At 45.6% G+C, this 19,373-nt stretch overlaps 1 protein-coding gene across 1 annotated transcript; it reads right to left on the bottom strand.

Annotated features, from left to right (window-relative positions):
• Positions 1–1,788: 1,788 nt before the first annotated feature.
• Positions 1,789–18,084, bottom strand: Asrgl1 (asparaginase and isoaspartyl peptidase 1). The gene is made up of 7 exons (XM_052711800.1): positions 17,850–18,084; positions 17,149–17,349; positions 8,270–8,412; positions 7,638–7,795; positions 5,555–5,673; positions 3,051–3,161; positions 1,789–2,095 (listed from the first exon to the last, which is right to left on the bottom strand). The coding sequence occupies exons 1-7, from the start codon at positions 17,866–17,868 to the stop codon at positions 1,890–1,892; spliced, it is 957 nt and encodes a 318-aa protein (XP_052567760.1). The 5' UTR covers positions 17,869–18,084; the 3' UTR covers positions 1,789–1,889.
• Positions 18,085–19,373: the final 1,289 nt, after the last annotated feature.

Here is a 19,373-nt window from a genome sequence, read left to right as displayed (position 1 = left end):
GAATTCAAAGGTCAACTTGGACTATACAGAGAGATTCTGTCTCAAAAACCAAAATGAACCACCACCACCCCCCCCCACACACAAACCCTAACAAAACAATACCCTCCAAAACCCCTAACCAACCAACCAACCAACCAACCAACCAACCAGAAACAAGCAAAAAAACAAAAAACACAAAACAAACAAACAAACACAAATCCCACCTTTTGATGTTGAACTTCCAGTGTCCAGAACTGAGAAAATACACTTCTGATAATCAAACCACCCAGCCTAAGGCATTTTGCTGTGGCAGCACTGGCAAACAAATAAGCCTCTTAACCAAATGTTTCCTGCTAATCAGCAGGGACTGCAGACCGACCGAGGCTTTCAAGGTTCATAAACGTATAACCGTCCTCACACTGGGGACTGGCTACAGTTTCTGAATTTGTCCAGAGAATCCTTAAGATGCACTAAGTTTTTCTTCACTTTCACTTAATCTTCAGAGTCCTAGAAGATTTTCATAGATGAAAAATTCTCAAATGTTAACGTCCCCAGGGTCCCCTGGGTAGTCAGTTCTGACTCTAAGTGTGGCTCTTTCTCTTTAATGCAGATCAGCCACAGGCTCACAAGAGGGACTTGGGTCAGGAGCTACTGTGAACCTGGGCAAAGTGTTGGGGAGACAGAGCCATGAGTCCAGCTGAGACTTGGTGGTTTTGTTTCTGCCTTAACACTGAGAGAAAGTTCGCTGCTTCTAAAAAACTCGCCACTAAACTCTATGAGGCAGGATATACCACACTTACATACCACCCGTAAAAGGTCCCCTCATCTATTACACCTGCCTGCATTGAGGGTCCAAGAGGGGAGCTTGTATCTGTTCTGGTCTTGGTCAACAGTGACACCTAACCACACTTATTCTTTCAAAAATACATTTTATTAGTGGCATGTGTTATTTAAAGTTAACCAGTTTCTTCCCAGAGAGAAGGGGATCCCGATAGACTAAAAAGCTGAGCAGACATGCCATTTCCAGGGTGATGACAGGTGCACAGGGCGCTCTCCACTGAGGAGCCTGCTTTCTGCATCATGCTCACCACCCTGAACATTTGAGTCAGTGTGCGTGGGACTGTCCCAAAGCACTGGCAGTCTGCTCCCTCGGTGAGTCAGTGTCAGCTCTGCAGCCATTTGCCAACCCGCTGTTGGAGAGGCTGGAAAGGTCATGAGCTCAGTCAAGCCCATGTGAAGACAACTGGGGCTGGGCTCAGGTGGGGCTGGCTTTTGGGAGCTCACCTGTAAGCCAAGAAAGACCCCAGACATTGGGAAACTCCACAGACTCATTAGTCTACAGATTGGGCAGCTATGGAGACTCTAAGTACCCAGATCCATGTTGGGAAGTCTGAGCTTTCTGCAAAGCTCCATTTCCCCCTCGCACAGGAAGAACTCCTCTCTCCACATCTTGCCAGGTGTTCTTGTGCCTCAGAATGAACCCTGCAACATTCTGAGCTTCACCTGGACTTGGGTCTTTCTCTCAAACACCTTTCTTCAGCCCCCGCTCCCACACTCTCCCAGTCTAGTAGCTGCAAATTGCTCTTCTCCCAATCCAAAAGGCATTCCCAGCCCAGAGGCAGTTCTGTGGTCAAAATCTAGCAGCTCCCTTCTTCTAGCCTTGCACCATGGAGACTGGGAAGGAAGGGCTCCCTAGGCTCCCACTTTCACTGCTCTCAACACAGGCACCTCTCATGGCTCCAGAACCCGACCCTCAACCCAACATTCATTGACTTATTACCAAGGCAACAAAAGGAGGGACAGACTTCGTAAGTTTTCCATGTCTACATCTAATTGATTAAGCTAGGTCTCCACACCAGGCAGCTCAACTTCACTTCCAGGCTAGTAAGCAGATTACAATCTTCTGGGGCTTAGGGCAGGTCCCTGGTCTTGGTTTCACAAAGGTCAATGCCGGCCTGCAGCTTGCCATTCTTCACCGCTGCCCAGGGCATGGAGGCAGAGGTCCACTTTGCTACCCAGTCTCCTGTTTTGCTGACCAAGATGAGGCCACCTAGACCTTTGACCTTTGACTTCATGTAATTCAATGCCAACTCAGCAGCCTCATCTACGGTCTTTCCTGAAAACAAGGAGAGGTTGAGAAACATCACATGTGATAATCTTCACAGGCTCCCATGTTTGGACACCTGGATCCCAGCTTTGGGGCATTGTGAAATCTATGGCTGAGCTTCACTGGAGAAAGTGGGTTCTGGGAGAAGGGGTGGGGACCAGCCCTGCCTCCTATCCTGTCTGTTTCCTGGTCCACCGAGATATGAGCAAGCAACTGCTGCACATTCCCACTGCCACAAAGCTGCCCATCACTATGGCCCAGACTTCCTCAAAGTGTGAAACAAAACAAACGTTCCGAAGGTGCGCCTCGTCAGACATCTGGTCATACTGACCAGCAAAGTACTACAACATGAACGCTTAAAGGGGACGGAGACATCTTCCCTCTTACACCATGGTCAAGGTCAACTCCTCTCTACTGCCTTTCTTCTGTGATGGGAAAGAGAACAGCAGGCATGTACTGTGTATGTGCCCATGGTGTGCTCACACATATGCATGGAGCCAGAGGACACTAGGTGTCCTACTCAATCATGTTCTGCCTTAGTCCCCTGAGACGGGGTTTCTCACTGAGCCTGGGGCTTGCTGGTTTGTTGGTTTGTGTTGTGGGTACACTGCCATCCAGCAAATCCCAGTGGTCCTCCTGTTTCTATCTCCACAGTGCTGAGGTGCCTCCAGGCATCTGCACAACCACCCTGACTTTAACACGTCCTTGGGATTTGAATGAAGCTCTTCATGCTTGTGCAGCAAGTGCTCTCACACACTGAGACATTTGCCCAGCCCAGAGAATGATATTCTAGAACAGGAGTCTAAAGGTTCTTGTAGTGCAGATCCTACAGAAGGTAGGCATGTCTTAGAATAGTACGAACTACCTTGGGGCAAGAAAGGTTCCATACACTACCCCGTCAGTGATCAAATAGCATCTATGAACTTGTCTTTACCGGTTAGGCACTTGTTCACAGCCTACGTACCTTGTTCTACATGGAAGAGGGCAAGTCTGGCCAGATTCACCTTCAGGATACTTTCCCCATGTCCTGTGGTTGAAACGGCTCCAAGGTTATTGTCTGCATAACCTCCAGCTCCTGTCCAAAAAAGGTGACTGGTTCTAACTGAGCAACAACAGTCAAAAAGTTCAAACACAAGGCCCATGCTACATAACATTATATCCTAGAGGTGTAGACAGAGATCAGACCCATATTCATGGTCTGTGATGCAAAAGTGTCCAAGGGGGCTCCTCTAAACACACAGGGTCCAGGGTGAAGGGACCTTCAGGAGGCAGACGTGGCCCTTCACAGAGCAGTGACACCAGGGTAATACCTCCTTTGTCCCAAAGGATGTCCACCTCTCTCCTCTCAGTGATGCCATTCCTCCTGCACACCCCACTCCCTAAGGATGAAGAACACCTTGGAGGTGCCACCTGGATGACTAGGTCAGCCGCTGGACATTAAAATAATTTGGGAAAACTGAACCCTCCCAAGGCTTACCTCTACATACACCATGATGATTTAGAAAGCAATTTTATCTGTTGAAAGTAACTTAATGAGACCGGATAGAACTAGTCTGGGCTATCCATATAATGGGTTCTGAAGCCAAAGTGACTTTGATAACTTTTCCCCTAGTCAGTGCGACTCTATAGTCATCTCTCCATCATTCCTTATCTGTTCACACACAGCCACCAGCCTGAGTCCCACAGCCTGGAAGGCTCCTCTATCCTGTTCTGGATGATATAGAAGCAGCATGTTGACATTTGCCTTATGAAATGACGCCGGGTGTGGGGTAAGGGCTCAGAAGCGCAGATTTCTGCTGAGTGTTAGTTTCCCAGGGTGTTTGAAAGCAGGTAACTCCATGGTTCTGGTTCGGGGGAGCAGAGATTAGGTAAGGAATATGAAGGAGGCAGCTTTTCCCTTTCCTTCCAGCTTTTGCTGGGGGGTGAACAGACTGACTCCATGGTGTCAACAAGGCCTTCCTATTTGGAAGCAGCCAAGTCTTCATTTTCTTTTCAGTTCCCTTAGAGTCATCGAAGGCCAAGGTGACTCCATGGATGCTGGCACGGGCATCCCCTTTTTCAATATGACGATTGCACTGTTGAGGTAAATGTTACTGTGTGCCTAGTGTCACCTGCAGAATATCCTTGAGGGACAGCTGGACCTTCCTGGAGAATGCTTATCAGAAAGGTCAAGATGAGCACCTTTGGTGCCCACAACCAAGACTGTGGCTTCTGGGCTTCAGATCACAGATTTTCCCTCTCTGTACTTTGCCATAAAGACTCACAAAGCCTGAACTTAATTCTAGGCCCTGACCCCACCTGGCCCTGGAGCCTGAAGTCTGGTCTGATCCCAGCTGGATACAGGCTGTAGTAGTGAGCAGCCATATTTTGGCAGTTTTTTGGCTAAGGAGCAAAAGGGTGAGTGTTTCATGTCTGCTTCTGAGTGCTCAAACAACAGGCAGCCTCTGGTTTTTGAAGAGGCTTCATGCACTTCCTCCAGGCCATCACTGGACAGGGGACAAAGGTTGTCAAGGGTGTTAATGATCTCTAAGAGTATCACAGCAAACACAAAAGGTCAAGTTTTCTACTAAAAGTATAAGCTGAACAGCTTTAGGCAGATGAACAATTTAGCTGTTTCTTGAAATGTAATTCAGCTGCAGGGGCTTGTGGAAATTCCCACAAGAAAGTGCAAATTGCACAGAGCAAAAGATGCACTGCTACAGCACACTGTTTCCTGTTTGGGGTGTGGTGTTGATATGAAGGGCATTTCAGTCTATAGGAGTGGGCTACTCACATGTAGTACCTGTAAACATGAAGTTCTCAGTGTGTGAGTGTGCACAAGTGTGTGCACGTGCAGGTAGGCATGTGGAGGACAGAGGTAGATTTCCAGCCTCTTTCTCTCTCTCTCTCCACCTTATTTTTGGAGATAGGATCTCTCACCTCTCACTGACCCCGGAGCTTGATAATTTAGCTCACTAGCTGGCTAGCAAGCTCTGGAGAACCACTCACTGCTGCCTCTCCCGGTGCTGGGCTGCAGATGTACACTGCTGCACCAGCCTTCTACCTGGGTGCGGGGGCTCTGAACTCAGGTCCTCATACATGAACAGCAAGTATTTTCCCCTGAATCCTGCCGCCAGCCCAATTTTTCCAGTTCTTTATTTTTATTGTTAATGTGAGCCATGCCTGGGAAGAGGTACTATGTGGTCAGCCTTCTGCAAGCGCCCCGAGGACCCTGAAACTAGGGCTACAGAGAAGACAGGCAAGAATGCTGCAGTCTCCGACAATTTTAGCATCCTCACTTTCTCTCCCAAGATGTCCTCAAAATGTAATCCAGGGGAAACTGATGTGCCTATTAGATGTGAACACCTCAGAGCAGTGGTCCCCAACAACTTCTACCAACCCAATTGCCACTCCTAGAGGCTGCCACCAAGAGGTGAAATCATGCAGGAAAAAGTGAGAATCTGATGACATGAAAGGCAAGGGTCTTACCTATGCAAGGTGAGTCTCCAACTCGGCCAACCATTTTATTGACGATTCCCCCAGTAGAGGTTGCATAAGCCAAGTTTCCTTTGCAGTCCAAGGCAACAGCACCCACTGTTCCTGAGTTTCTGCCAAAAATAGGCAGAAAAAGGAAGAGAATGAGGATGAGGAACAGTCCCCAAGTAACACTGTAACTTAGGATCACTTAAATTCTTACATTATATGCTAACATTCTGGGCTCAAGAAAACATTGGTTTCTTACTCTACAGGTCATTAGCAGGCAGACTCCCACCCAGTCCTTGAAATTCTACTTTAAAGAGTATATCCACCCCAGAACTCAGGAGGCAGAGGCAGGTGAATCTCTGTGAGTCTGAGGTCAGCCTGGTCTACATAGTAAGTTGCAGGCCAGCTAGTAGACCCTGACACACACACACACACACACACACACACACACACACACACACACACACACAAATATTCATTTTATATGTTTCTTTCACTTTTTTATGTGGCTACCAGAACAACTGAAATGGTGTAAGTGCTTCTTATTGAGATGGACACATACACAATTTTTTGTTTTGTTTTGTTTTGTTTTTCGAGACAGGGTTTCTCTCTGTAGCTTTGTGCCTTTCCTGGAACTCGCTCTGTAGTCCAGGCTGGCCTCGAACTCACAGAGATCCGCCTGCCTCTGCCTCCCGGGTGCTGGGATTAAAGGCATGTGCCACCACCGCCTGGCTTCACATACACAAATTTAACTCTTGGAGAGATGGCGCTAATTCATGACTACCTTCAGAAGCTTCAGCTGAAACACAGAGGCAAGGAAGTGGGCTGCTGCCAGTGCGATGGAACGTGCTTTGTGGTGTAAGTACTACACGAGTTACTTTATAGATAACTTCCCCCTCTTACCTAAATCCTGCTGTTTGTATCTCCCCAGATTACCCCAAAGTGTTCATTTCTGATGTCAGAAGTGGCACAGCCCAGACTTTGGGCTCAGGAAGCCTGAAAAGCTTTTCCTTCCTTGAGGCTGCACTGTGTTAGTGACAGGAAGAGAGGGCAGGGTCATCGGTCCTGCTGGGCCAATGCTGAGTGACAAAGGTGCCCCATGCATTCTGGAATAAACTGTTCTGACCTCTCTAATTGCAGGATCCAGGGCAAGAGGCTGTTCCTTTCTATCTAAGAGCAGCACTGGCTGGTGCAGACGCACAGTTCGAGGTATTTTTTTTTCCTTAGGGCTGGGCGTTGAGCCCAGGGCTTTATGCACACTAAACACATACTCTACCACTGAACCACACCATCAGCTCATACACAACTTTCAGAAAGCAATAGGAAGGCAGCTTTGAAATGAACACGAATCACTGATCCAGCAGCCTCATTCCTGACTGTAGTCCACACATGTAAGAACCTCAAGTCCTAGGACCTGGGAGGCTGAGGTGGGGGATTTCACATTCCAGGCTTAGCCTGGGCTACACAGCGTGATCTTATCTGAGAGCAAGTGGGAGAATAACCGTATGTTAACATCTTCAATCCCATAACTTGGAAAGGCATCAGAATTATCTCAGAGATTTTCACATTATACCTGACTGGCCTCTCTGCCTTAGACACATCAAAACTGATTCTTTAGGAAAGGAGACCAGATATATATAATTAGTCTGAATATATAGAATCTGCCTAGATTATTTGAAGGTTGATGTCTGGTAAACTCTAGTGACTCTGTAGTGTTATGAGACTGAATTCTATTCTCTTATGAGCTCCTGGGTCCTAATGAATTATTATTAGTTTTGGAGCTAGGGTCTCACTCTACAGCTCAGGCTGTCTTGAAACCTGTCCTCTTGTCTCTGCCTCCTGATGGTTGGGATTATGCGTGTGTGCCATCAAGCCTAGCTAGCAACCTTCTGCTTGAGCATGCCAGAGAAGAACTCTGTTAGTCTGACTTCTCATGCATACAGGAGGAATAAATGAGGGTGAAGTTATGGCTAAGGAGAGTCGCCCTCTCTCCACAGAGTTTCAATTACTCGGGGGACACAGGTGAGGGGACACCGCTCAACTCCCCACCTGCATGACTCCGGAAGTCTGGGAGGCGTCTGGGACTTACTTAGGGCAGTCAGCTTTCTGGGCCCCCTTCTCAAGCTTCTCTTTCTCCAGGTGCTTCTTGCTTCTCTCTGTTATCAGTTTTTCTACAGGAATCTCTGGAATCCCTATGTCTGCTGCAAATTTCTCTGCACCATGGCCAGTCAGAAAGCAATGAGGTGTCTAAGCCAGCGTGGGAAGGAGAAAGAAAGGATTTTGTTTTCAATTTAAACTATATATATATCACACACACACACACACACACACACAAAATCTGTTATATGATGTATAAATAATTACTATTTTTTCAGTGTTAAAAGGGCCCTGAGATGAAAACTGAACTGTATGCCCCTTTTTTCCTCTGTGTTTGCAGTCAACCCCAGTGCTTTGGTGAGCCCTCCTTAGATGATCTGTCACTGCGCTGTGCCCCCAGCTGACTTCAGGAAGGCCAGGAGATGACAAAGTCAGCATGTGTCACAGTTATTAGTCATCAAACAGCACCCAAGTAATGGCTGACCTGTGACAGTCCAATGGCACTCTGTGTGTTTCCTGTGCATGTTTAGAACAGCGAACTCCAGCATGCTCACAAGCCGGCCCCTTCATCCCAGAAGTCCACAGGAACAGCTTCTCAGGAAGCCATGCTTCCATCACACGTACCTTTTCCATAACAAGCCGTGCGAGTTTAATGGGATTCTCGACACAGCGCACGGCAGACACTGCTCCTGCAGACAGGTCTCTCCCATCCATGATACTAGCATCCATCTCAACGTCGCCTTTTACATTCAGGACAGACCCACAACCTAAACCAAGGAGAAGTTGAAAAGCAAGGGTGAAAAACTGATGAAAGACTTCAGATTTTCCTCCCGCCTGCCTCTTTCAACTCGCCTTTGGTCCACAGCTAGAGCAGCATCATGAGAACACAGTTGACTTGGTACCACTGGTTTGGAAACTGTTTGTCTCCCAGAGGTCCCCAGGACTGGAGCACTGAGGGAGTGGAACCTTTAGGAGGTGGGGCCTAATAAAAGATAATTAGGTCATGGGGCTCCACTTTCATGCATGGATGGTCTAATATGAATAGACTTAATACATTTTCCACAAAAGCCAGAGGGACCAAGTTCCATTTATACTTCTAGAACCCACTGTGGAAGGAAAACTGACCTCTGAAAACTGTCCTCTGACTTCTACTCAAATGCCATGGCACATATGTACCCACTTACACACTCACACATGCATACTCCCTCACGCTCACACACACACTCACACACACATATTCACTCACAATAATAATGATAATAAAAATAAAAGTCTGTTATAAAAGTAAGTTAGTCTTTGTTTCTTTTCATAGCAACCAAATAGATTAAGTCAATATAGAAAAATCAGTAACTTCATTAATCTGTGTAATTAGTATGAATTAGTGAAAAAGAATAGTTAAGTTGCTATGGATGGTCTTTCTGTATGCTGTGAATATGTGTTGCTACCATTGGTTAATAAAGAAGCTGCTTTGGCCTATGGTAAGACAGGTTATAGCCAGGTGGGAAATCCGAGAGAGGGAGAAGAACGGCGGAGTCAGGGAGATGCCAACCCGATGCAACCTGCCAGCAGACCGGTAATGCTATGGCCAGGTGGCAATTCATAGATGAATAGAAATGGGTTACTTTAAGATGAAAGAGCTAGCTAGCAAGAAGCCTGAGCCTGAGACCATACAGTTTGTAATTACTATAAGCCTCTGTGTGTTTACTAGGGACCAAGCGGCAGTGGGACACACGAAAGCTTCCGTTTACATTAACTTAAGAGAAAGAATAGAGATATTGTCCAAGCTGAACAAGTGGTACAAAGTAGACAGGGGAGGCTGGGTGAGGATGGCCTGAGGAGCCACTGGTCCCTAACAACAGATCTAACACTTAATTCGCTGGTGTCCCTAAAGGAGGAGGCAGAGCCTCGGTCTAAAAAACATTCAAGCTACACAGAGAAACCCTGTCTCAAAAAACAAAAAAAAAAACAAAAAAAAAAAAACAAAAAAAAACAAAAAACAAAAAACATTCAAGGAAGTGATGATTGAAAATTGTCCACATTTGACAAATGGTCTAAATCTACAAATTCAAGAGGCTGAGCAAAGCCCCAATAACTATCAAAATCAAAGGGATTCACAATAAGACATCATAATCAATATAAAAATGTCTTGAGGGGCCAGGAAGGTTCAATTCCAAGCACTTGAAAAAGTCTTGAAAGTAGCAAGAAAGAAACAACACCTTCCTTACAGAGGAAAACGAATTATAATGACAAAGGATTTCTCAGCAGAAACCATGGAGGCCAGAAAAAGGACAGCATTTTCCAAGGGCCGAAAGAAAAGAACTCTCAAGTCAGAACGGTGTGTCTAACAAATACCCTTCCTATACACTTAGGAAATCAAGACTGTACTAGTCTAAAACAAGATACCCCAGACTGGGTTGCTTACAGAACAGAAAATTATTTCTTAATCTGCAGGCTGGGAAGCCTAAGGTCAAAGTTGACCTTTTTCTGAGGTTGGCTTGTAGGTAGTCTCCAACTCACTGCATTCCAATGCTCTCTCGTGCTGCCACAGAGAGGGTAAACTCTAGTCAGTTAATGAAGATCATTGTGTGTGTTCTTATGAGTACTGGTGTCCTGTGCCACAGTACAGCTGTGGAGGCCAGGGTAACCACCTTCCATCTTGTTTTAGACAGGGTCGAGTGTTCACTGCTGTACACACCAGGCTGGGCCACGAGTACCTGCCGATTCTCCTGCCTCCACCTGCCACCATGTTGTAGGAGTGCTAGGATTACAGATGTGTTCTACTGTGGATTTGTGTGGGTTCTGAGGATCCAAATTCAGCTTCTCACAATTGAGCACTTTACCCGAGGAGCCATCCCCAGTATTTTTTGTTTTGTTTTGTTGTTTTTTTAACTAATTTACTTTATGTGTGTGGGTGTTTTGTCTGCATGTATGTCTGTGCACAACATGTGTGCCTGGTGCCCTTGGAGGCCAGAAGAGGTCGTCAGTTCCCCTGCAACCAGAGTTACAGACAGTTGTGAGCTACCATGTGGGTGCTGGGAATTGAACCCAGGTCCTCTGGAAGACAGCCAGTGCTCTTTACCACTGAGCCCACGACTCTAGCCTCTCTGGTTCTTTTTGTAAGAATGCTAATCCAATTAGATCAGAACTCTGTCCCATGCCCTCACTTAATGTGAACAATTTCCTTAGTGGCCATATCTCCAGACTGGCACAGTGGGGGATCCTGGGTTCAACATTAGAATTTTGTAGGGGCACAAACATGGGTACAAGCATTCAGTCTATAACACAGACGGAGGAAACCAGACTGTTGCCAGTGGACCTAACCAGAAGGATGGCTGAGGGAGGCCTTGAGCAGGGAGGCAGCAATAGCAAGAGGACTCCTGCAAAACCAAGACGGAAGAACCAGCTGCAGAGAGGAAAATCTGGGCAAATGCAGTGGGCTTGCCTTCTCCTCTGTGGTTTCTTAGTTTACGTTCGTTGGTTGTTGCCAAAAAAAAAAAAAAAAAAATTGACAACAAGATCCTGAACTTCGCTCCCAATGCACACAGAAGGCAAGCTGAAAACCGGAATGTGAGACTTAGCACCAGCTGAGCGCAGAGGTGAGGTCTCTGCAGTTCGCCTCCACTTGTAAGATGCTTGTATCATTAGAGAGTGGCTGGGTCAATGTATAAAACAATCTCCAGAGCAAAGTCCTAAAATTCTATGCAAAGATATATACTCAATGTTATTGATAAAGCAAAACAGATTTCTAAAACCAATGTTCAAATACCTTAGAGGAAGCAAGAACCAACAGAAAATGAGGGTAAACAGACCCCCAACCACAATAGCTGATACAAGCCCTGAACCTGTCAGTAGTTGTAGAAAGTGTAAACATTCTAAAAGGACTCATTGAAAGGCAGCGTGGATAAATTTTTTTTTTTGGTCCAACTGAGAGATAAAAATTTACAGACCAAACTAATGTATGTAACAAAAGATTTCTATCTAGAGTATACAAGTAACTTACGAAACTTCATACTAACGGGGAAAACACTGAAAAAAAAATGACTAAACACTTTTGGTAGACACATCAGCAGTCTGTTCCTTTATAAGAAGCTGGTAAATATGTTCCCTGAATTTTACTGGCTGCCCTGGCAGGCACATGGGATGATGTGTGGGGACCAGGTCCCGAATCTGTAGGACTGAACCAGTCTGAGCCCTCTGTTACCAGCCGGTGGTCCCATCAGCTCCACTGGATGCTGATAACATGCTCCCAGGTGTCATCACATACGTCATCGCATATTCCTGGACACAGATGTGTCGACTCTCAAGACCAGCTGGACATCTTGTTGATACTCCAGGTGACCTGGGCATCATTAATCTCCTAATGATAAAAACCGCACCCATAGGTGCCAGAGCAGATCCAACCACATTCAAATTAGGAAGACAAGAAGTGGCAGCCTGGGTACTGAAGATCTCCCTTCTTTGTGAAAAGCTATAATGACAGTATGCATTACCCCATCCCCAACACCCAGCCCAGCCCTAGTAAAAACCCACCAGGATTTTTGCTCAGGAAGGACCGTGCCTCTAGAGCATGAAATCCTCTTCTCCACTCATTGGTCATTTAACACCCCCACCCCCTCTGCAACACACAACTGTTTGCTTATTTGCATGTGGTACCAAGTGCACAGCTGCAGACTCAGTGGCAGGATTTCAGTTCAGTCCCGGTAGATAAGTGTCAGAATGACCAGGTCTTGCACCACATCTCCCTCCTGTGGCTGATCTGTTTTGAGACAGGGACTCTTTACACAGCCCTGGCTGTCCTGGAACTCACTATGTAGACTAAGCTGGCTTTGAACTCACAGAGATCCACCTGCCTCTGCCTCTCGAGTGCTGGGATTAAATGCATGTGGCACCATGCCCGGCTTGGCTGATCATTACTATTCTTCATTATTTACTTTATAACAAATGAGCAAATACGAGTAAGAATTTCTCTGGAATTTTCAGTCATCATAGAAAACGACTGAACCTGAGCAGGGCAATATTGGAAGCCCACTCAGTTTGTAGCCACAATGGGTAGAGGTCTGACTAATCTGGGGACCCAATATTTGTGACTGGTGTTTAAAGTAGGGGGCAGTCTTGTACAACTGAGCCCTTAATATGTGCTGAGTCTATATTAGCTCCAGGTAGAGCAGTGGTTCTCAACCTTCCTAATGCTGTGACCCTTTAATACAGTTCTTCATGTTATGGTGTAGTAGTAATTCTGCTACTGTTAAGAATTGCAAATATCTGGTATGTGATCCCCTAGGGGTTGTGACCCACAGGTTGAGAACCACCAAGGTAGAAAACTAGTTGATAGAATCCAGAGTGTTAGAGAATTGGTGGTATGAAAAACCTTGCTTCAGGCTGGAGAGACGGCTCTGTGGTTAAGAGCACTGGCTGCTCTCCCAAAGGATCCAGGTTCAGTTCCTAGCATCCACATGGTGGCTCACAACTGTCTATAAACTCCATTCCCTGGTGGTCCAACACCTTCTTCTGACCTCTGAGGGCACCAGGAATGCATGAGACACACAAATATACATGCAGGCAAACTCTCATACACATAAAATACAAACAAAAACCCATAACAAAACAAACAAACAAACATCAAAAAACAAAAACAACAACAAAAAACTCAAACCAAAAACAAAACAAAAAACTCCAAACAAAATCCTGCTAAATATTAAAAGGCCAGCGTGTCCTTTGAATGTAAAAAAGGAAGCACAGTTTGTTTTTTTCCTACATATTTTTTTTCCAATGATTTATACAGAACATTAAAACTCCATACACAGTTTGAAGCACACAAAATTTTATTTATAACCAAATATATTTAAAATTTTAGATGATAACGAAAAAGAAAATTTCTAGGCAAATATTCTTTAAGCTATGATAGGAAATGCATGATTTGATACAACAATGAAAACGGCTAAGCTGTGCTTCTACACTTGATGCGGGACTCTTTGGAGTCAGCACTCCAGCACCAAGGAGAGTGGGAGATGGGAGACGATGCTGGGGGGCTGAAGCCACGATGGTCTTAGGTTCAGACTGTATTTTCATTTTAAACTCAAAGAACCACAAGGTGGGGTGGCCAAGCAAGCGAGATTTCAGAGGCACACTCGGCAGTCAGCAGGTCGCTAAGTGCAAGGAGCCATTGCTTCAGCTCAGCTATTTCCCTAGGTCCCTCTGTTCCAGGTAGCAGTGCAGTCATGCTCGGCAAACAGGCCGTACCGGCAGTGCTTGAAGTGAATCACTAACTAAACCAACAAACCACCACCTAATAACCAGTCTTTTCTACCTTATTCTACTCCACACTCCTTCAAAGACCTTTACAAGAGACAGAAAAGATAAAGCCAGAGTGAAGAAGAAATCTGCTGATCACATTCATATGTCTAATGAGAGATTTATATCTCAAATATAAAAAGAACCTCCAGAACTATTTAGAAGGAAAGTAACCTAATAAAAACAGACAGGGGGCTTGACTGAATACATACACACAAAAAAATGTTTAACATCCTTTACCATTTTATGAAACGCAAATTAGCACTATAGCACATGTTTACTTTGACAATTAGGCTGGCTAAAGTTAAAACAACCCGCCAGAGTGTTTGTGTGCTCCTGGAAATAGAAGATGGCATTCACAACCACACAGTTTAGAAGTTCCTAATGAAGTTAAATATCCTCCTGTCAAACGAGACTACAACCTCTCTTGAATGCCCAAGAAGTAAAACTTTTGCTCACGAAAAAATCCTCCATTTGTGTTTAAGGTGACTTAAGTGTCCCCAGGCGGACCATGTCCAGCTGGTGAATGGCTACACAGTGGCGGTCCATTTACCAGGAGGAGGGCCACTCTTTGACACTGCAGTACAACACTGTCAGCTTCAAAGTTCACATTCGAGAGCCACATCACTTGAGTCAAAAAAAATTGTAAAAATTCAGGTTTTAAGTAAGTTTATGGTTCTGTATTGGGCTCTCCTTGGCTGTGATGGACGTGCTAGGTAGCAGAATATTGTTAGGCATAAAAGGGTGAAATCATGGATCCCTGTGGCTATGGAGATCACTAACACATCATGGTAAGCAGAGACCAGATGCAGCAAGCGACCACAGCACAGGGTTCCACTGTGACAATGGGCAGCAAAGACCACAGGCACAGGAAATGGTCGCTAGCGGGAGACAGCTGCATGGAGAATAGACTCAAAGGGATGTGCAGCAATGGGGTTTTTATGTCTTCATTTTGGCAGTGGTTATTATGCCATATGTTTGCCACAGGCAGAACTATACTTAGAAAAGGGGATTTTGTTGCATGTAGATATATGAGATTAAAACATTAAAATTATATGGCACTCTGACAGTGGCTTCTAAATTGGTGACACCTCAGAATCACCTGGAGATGTCAAAACAAAGGCAAGAATATCAATTCATAGCCCCTATTCCTAAACATTTTCTTCTAAAAATTTTAGATGTATTTGGTTATGAATAAAATTTTGTGTGCTTCAAAGTGTGTATCAAATTTCAATGTTCTGTACAAATTATTGGAAAAATATGTAGGAAAAAAAAACTGTGTTTCCCTTTCTACACTCATGAACATTCTGGCCACCTAATATGCAGCAGGGTTTTGCTTTGTTTTGCTTTTGTTGTGTTTTTTTTTTTTATTTGTATTTTATGTGTATGAGTGTTTGCCTGCATGTATATCTGTATGTCTCACGCATGCCTGGTTTTTTTGCAAGCAGACCCAGCTTAGGCTGACCCTCATAGGCATGGCTGTGGTTCCACCCTGCTGGCACACTGATTGACAAGCAGTCTTAAATTCTATCTCCAGAAACCTCCATGAACGTGCACTGTAATGTCTCAATCTGTAGACAGGCAGATTGATTTACAAAATTTTTCATTGTCCGAGTGCTGAACAGAGTCAAGGCAACAGAGCAAACACTCAATACATACATGATGATTAAGTGGTTAAGATATCCTGAAATTTTTTCCCCTGACAGATGGTATGTGGGTGGTACAGTTCCAAGAAGTATTTTAATCTTAAGATCTTAGGTTTTCTATTTTAAAACAAAAGAAAGAAATGTTTTCCAAGTAAGCTAATCTTTCTGTGTCTGAAGTGTTATGAGAGATGAGCAGAATAATTATGCTTACATCACAGCACTATAGTGCAGATTAAATGAGTTAATCTTCTGAATTTCTTAGACCACGCCTACCTGGGATGTGTAGACACATTAACTATGGTGATTATTATCCTAGAACATGGCCAAACAAATAATTCATTCTGACTGCATTTATATGAGTTTTTAGGAAATGCAAACCCGTTTACTCTGATGAAAGTAGGTCAAGGGGCTGACACTGGTGACAAGGGAGAGTAACTGCAAAGGAGCAGGAAAGAGCTCTGGGGGCCTCTTCCATCCTCAGCACTTTAGTCCCCACATAGATGTGTGAGTTCCCTCCCCACATCAGTGCTCTGGCAGACGCTGACCTTCTGACACTAGCCACTTGAAGAGTCAGATCCCACAGATTAAGAGGTTCAGTCCCCCCAAATTGCTTCCTTACTTCAGATGCCAATTCTAAGCAATAGGCTATCCATAACTTCTGCCAGAGGAATGCAAGCCGTAATTTTCTAGAGCGGTTCATAGAACTCAGTCAGACATATTACCATCATGTTATATAAAGGGGGCAGTAGATCAGCAAGATGAAGATGCACACAGGTCAGGGTCAGGAAGGGTGCTGGCTGCTGGACCTACTTTTGCTGTGGAGTTGGGTCTGGCACATGGCCATACTCACCAGCTTGGAAGTTCTCCCAATCCCCAAATTCAGGGATGTTTTTTGGATTGTTTGACTGTGAGGGCCCCTTTCTCTTTTACAAAGGTTAAGAGGGGTTGTAAATCCCAAGCTTCCACTTAACAACTTGGTCTGTAAAAAAGAGTCTCCACCTAGAGACTTATCCAAAGTCAATTTGCTAGTCAGAAAGATGATTAGAGACTTTATTATTTATCAGAGACCAGATATTATAATAAAGAAGTCTCCCAGCATCAGTTTCAGGATTTCTGAGCCTAAAAGGGGAGAGGCAGAGAAACACACACACACACCACAATGCGGTGGCGGGGGTGGGGGGGAGGTACGTATATACGTTTCTTAAAATCAAAATGGCTACATCTTATGGTATGTTAGGTCTACCCTAAGGACCACAAATATAAAAAGTCTACACCTGTAACCCCAGCACTTGGGAGGCTGAGGCTTGAAGATTGAATTTGAGGTTATGAAGGGCTCCCCAGCAAAATGCTTTTAGTACTGAATTCTTAGGCTTAAATAAAGGGTGAATTAGTAGACTTAAAAATTCTCAAAACAAGTTGCTTAATGCAGAATGAGTAAATTCAATATTGCATCTTGTCCTAGCATACTGTTTGACCACAAAGCCAGCCAGACTCAGGGATACTGCGTGTATTTGGGCAGGAGCTTGCCCGGATTTGGCATTTTTCAATAGGCAAAGCACAGTTTACCTGCGTTGAACTCCGGGTCGTTTTCCAGGACAATCACGGCTCTTTCCACAGCATCAACCGCGCTCCCTCCGGCCTTGAGGATGTTGTAGCCCTCGGTGGCTGCTTTGGCGATGCCCTCGCGCACCCGCTCTTTCCGGTCAGCCGAGATGTTGCTGGCTCCGCCACCATGGACTACCACCACGAGACTCGCATCGATGGAGCCTAGGCATCAGAAAGGGTCAAGCGTCATATCGAACCGGTTCAAGAGAACCGACCCGAGTCGTTTCGGTTTTTTAGACTGCGAAGAGTGGAGGGACAGCTCGGTGTGAATTATGTACGAAAAGCCCAAAGCGACTCCTGGTCCCCAGCATTTCTCCCATACTCCCGCACTCCGACCCCGGAGCATGGCCTGGGCATCTGTGGCTCAGAATGCTGGGTTTCAGGACACTGAGCCCGCGCCTGAGCCACAGCGCTGACCCTCAGCCTCAGTTTTCCCCAAGAACACCACTCTCCATCTCGTGTTGGGTAGCCGGTACCCAGGACGCAAGTGTCACAGCTCCAGTTTTCCTCCTAGGTTTCTCTCTGTGCCTCAGTTTCTCCGGGGTACGTGCTCCCCGTTCCGGTTCCCTCCGCCGAGGGGTCTTGGGGCAGCCTGAGGACTGAACCTGAGCTCCTCGCCTTTGGTAAATCCTACAGTTTTGCTCTTGTTCACTCTCGCGTACCTCGAGGTGACGCAGCCATGGAGCCGCGGACGGACGGAACACTGTTTCGGGGCGGGTCGGTCGCCAGGATGTCAAGCTGGCCAAGCCACTGGGCACCAAACCGCTCGGCCCGCAACCGCTCGGCAGGCAACGGTTCCGCGCCTGCGCACGAGGCTGGGGCCGCGGAGCCACCGAGGTACCGTAAAGCCCTTGGTTCCTTCCGCTGCGCACTAGCCTCCCGGCTCCAGATCCACCGACCAATGCGGCTCTTCTACTCATTGACCTCCCTAGAAGCACGCGGCACCCCTCTGTCTTCTGTGCCTTACAATTATTGCACGCTCTTAAGTCTTGCTAGTTAGTACTCTAAATTAGAAGCTCTCACCTTTAAGTGACCCCGTTCTAAGATATCGTGAGGAGCAAAAAATAAAGTATATAACCGCCTGTAACTTGCCCGGTTCTGTGCATTAGATGCTCCGAGCACCTGAAAACCCCAGCGCACTTCCTCCTCTAAGCCTCAGGATTCCAGTTCTAAATCCCTTCACCGCCCAGTGCCCTTATTTTGTTGACATTTGTCCTCTTCCTGCTCCCAGAATTCCCTAAAGTTGTTACAGCAGGGCTAGAAGACCAAAAACCTTGTATTCACCAAGCTACTTCTAGATTCTAGTTTTGTTCTTCTAATAGTCCAAGGAGGGAGAATAGATCACCCAGAGGAGGCAGCTACAAGTTACAGCAACAGTGACACATGAGAAGGATGCTCTGCTTTATAATGTAAAACAATTTTATTTGAATTATGAGTTAGTTTTTTCATAACTTTTTTAATTTTTTAGGTTTACTGCAGGAGTATTTTATTTTCCTTATCAATTTGCTTTGTATGTTTATTGGCTAGATGAGTTGATGTCAAAGATGGACTTTCACTTTGCAAGCCCTTCTTTCTTCAAGCTGGGGCAGCACAGGCTCATGTATTACTGAGAGACTAAATATATACCAGGACAAGCGCTGCCCTTATGTAAGAATTCCCAATCATTAGTTCTGCAGCCCAGAAGAAGAAACCGCAACCTCAGTAATGATGGCTCCCAATGCTCAGGACTGGGTAAGTGCCAACTTCCCTAATATTTTGTCTTGTTTCCATCTCACTACCAACCAGAGAAAAACCGCATCGGTTTCCCCTAACCATCACAAAGGGCAATCCCTCCTCATTAGTCCTTCCTAGCTTCTCTAGGTCAACAGCATCCAAGCAGGACACACCTGAGCCTTCTTGAGGCTCCCTAGAGATTTTTCCTAACCTCCTCCTGCTTATGAGTCTCCGTCAAAGCAAGTGACTGGTTGATTACTTTGTAATAGTAAGCTCTGAGTAGCTTTGTCTTGTCCTTGTTTGGGGTGGGTTTAATTTACTGCTGCACGAATAGAGATCTCTGCTTGAAGAAAGATCTTATGCAAAAATTTCTGGTAAAGGGACTGGCCAGAAATTCTGGACACTAGAGCGTTGTCTAATCTTACCCTGGCCTTTGCCTCGGCTGCGTACCCACCTTCTCCCACTGTGCGCTT

This window comes from Peromyscus californicus, unplaced genomic scaffold (genome assembly GCF_007827085.1).
Source record: "Peromyscus californicus insignis strain IS unplaced genomic scaffold, ASM782708v3 Scaffold_4__1_contigs__length_199733344, whole genome shotgun sequence".
NCBI classification, from domain to species: domain Eukaryota; kingdom Metazoa; phylum Chordata; class Mammalia; order Rodentia; family Cricetidae; genus Peromyscus; species Peromyscus californicus.
Note: the sequence above shows the minus strand (reverse complement) of the source record. Positions and strands in the feature narration are given on the sequence as shown.

Coding starts and splice junctions, on each gene's coding strand:
- Asrgl1 (XM_052711800.1), bottom strand. Junction 8,413..17,148: donor CGACCCGGAGTTCAACGCAG/GTAAACTGTGCT, acceptor TCCTTGGTTTAG/GTTGTGGGTCTGTCCTGAAT. Junction 3,162..5,554: donor TGGAGACTCACCTTGCATAG/GTAAGACCCTTG, acceptor TTTTTTGGACAG/GAGCTGGAGGTTATGCAGAC.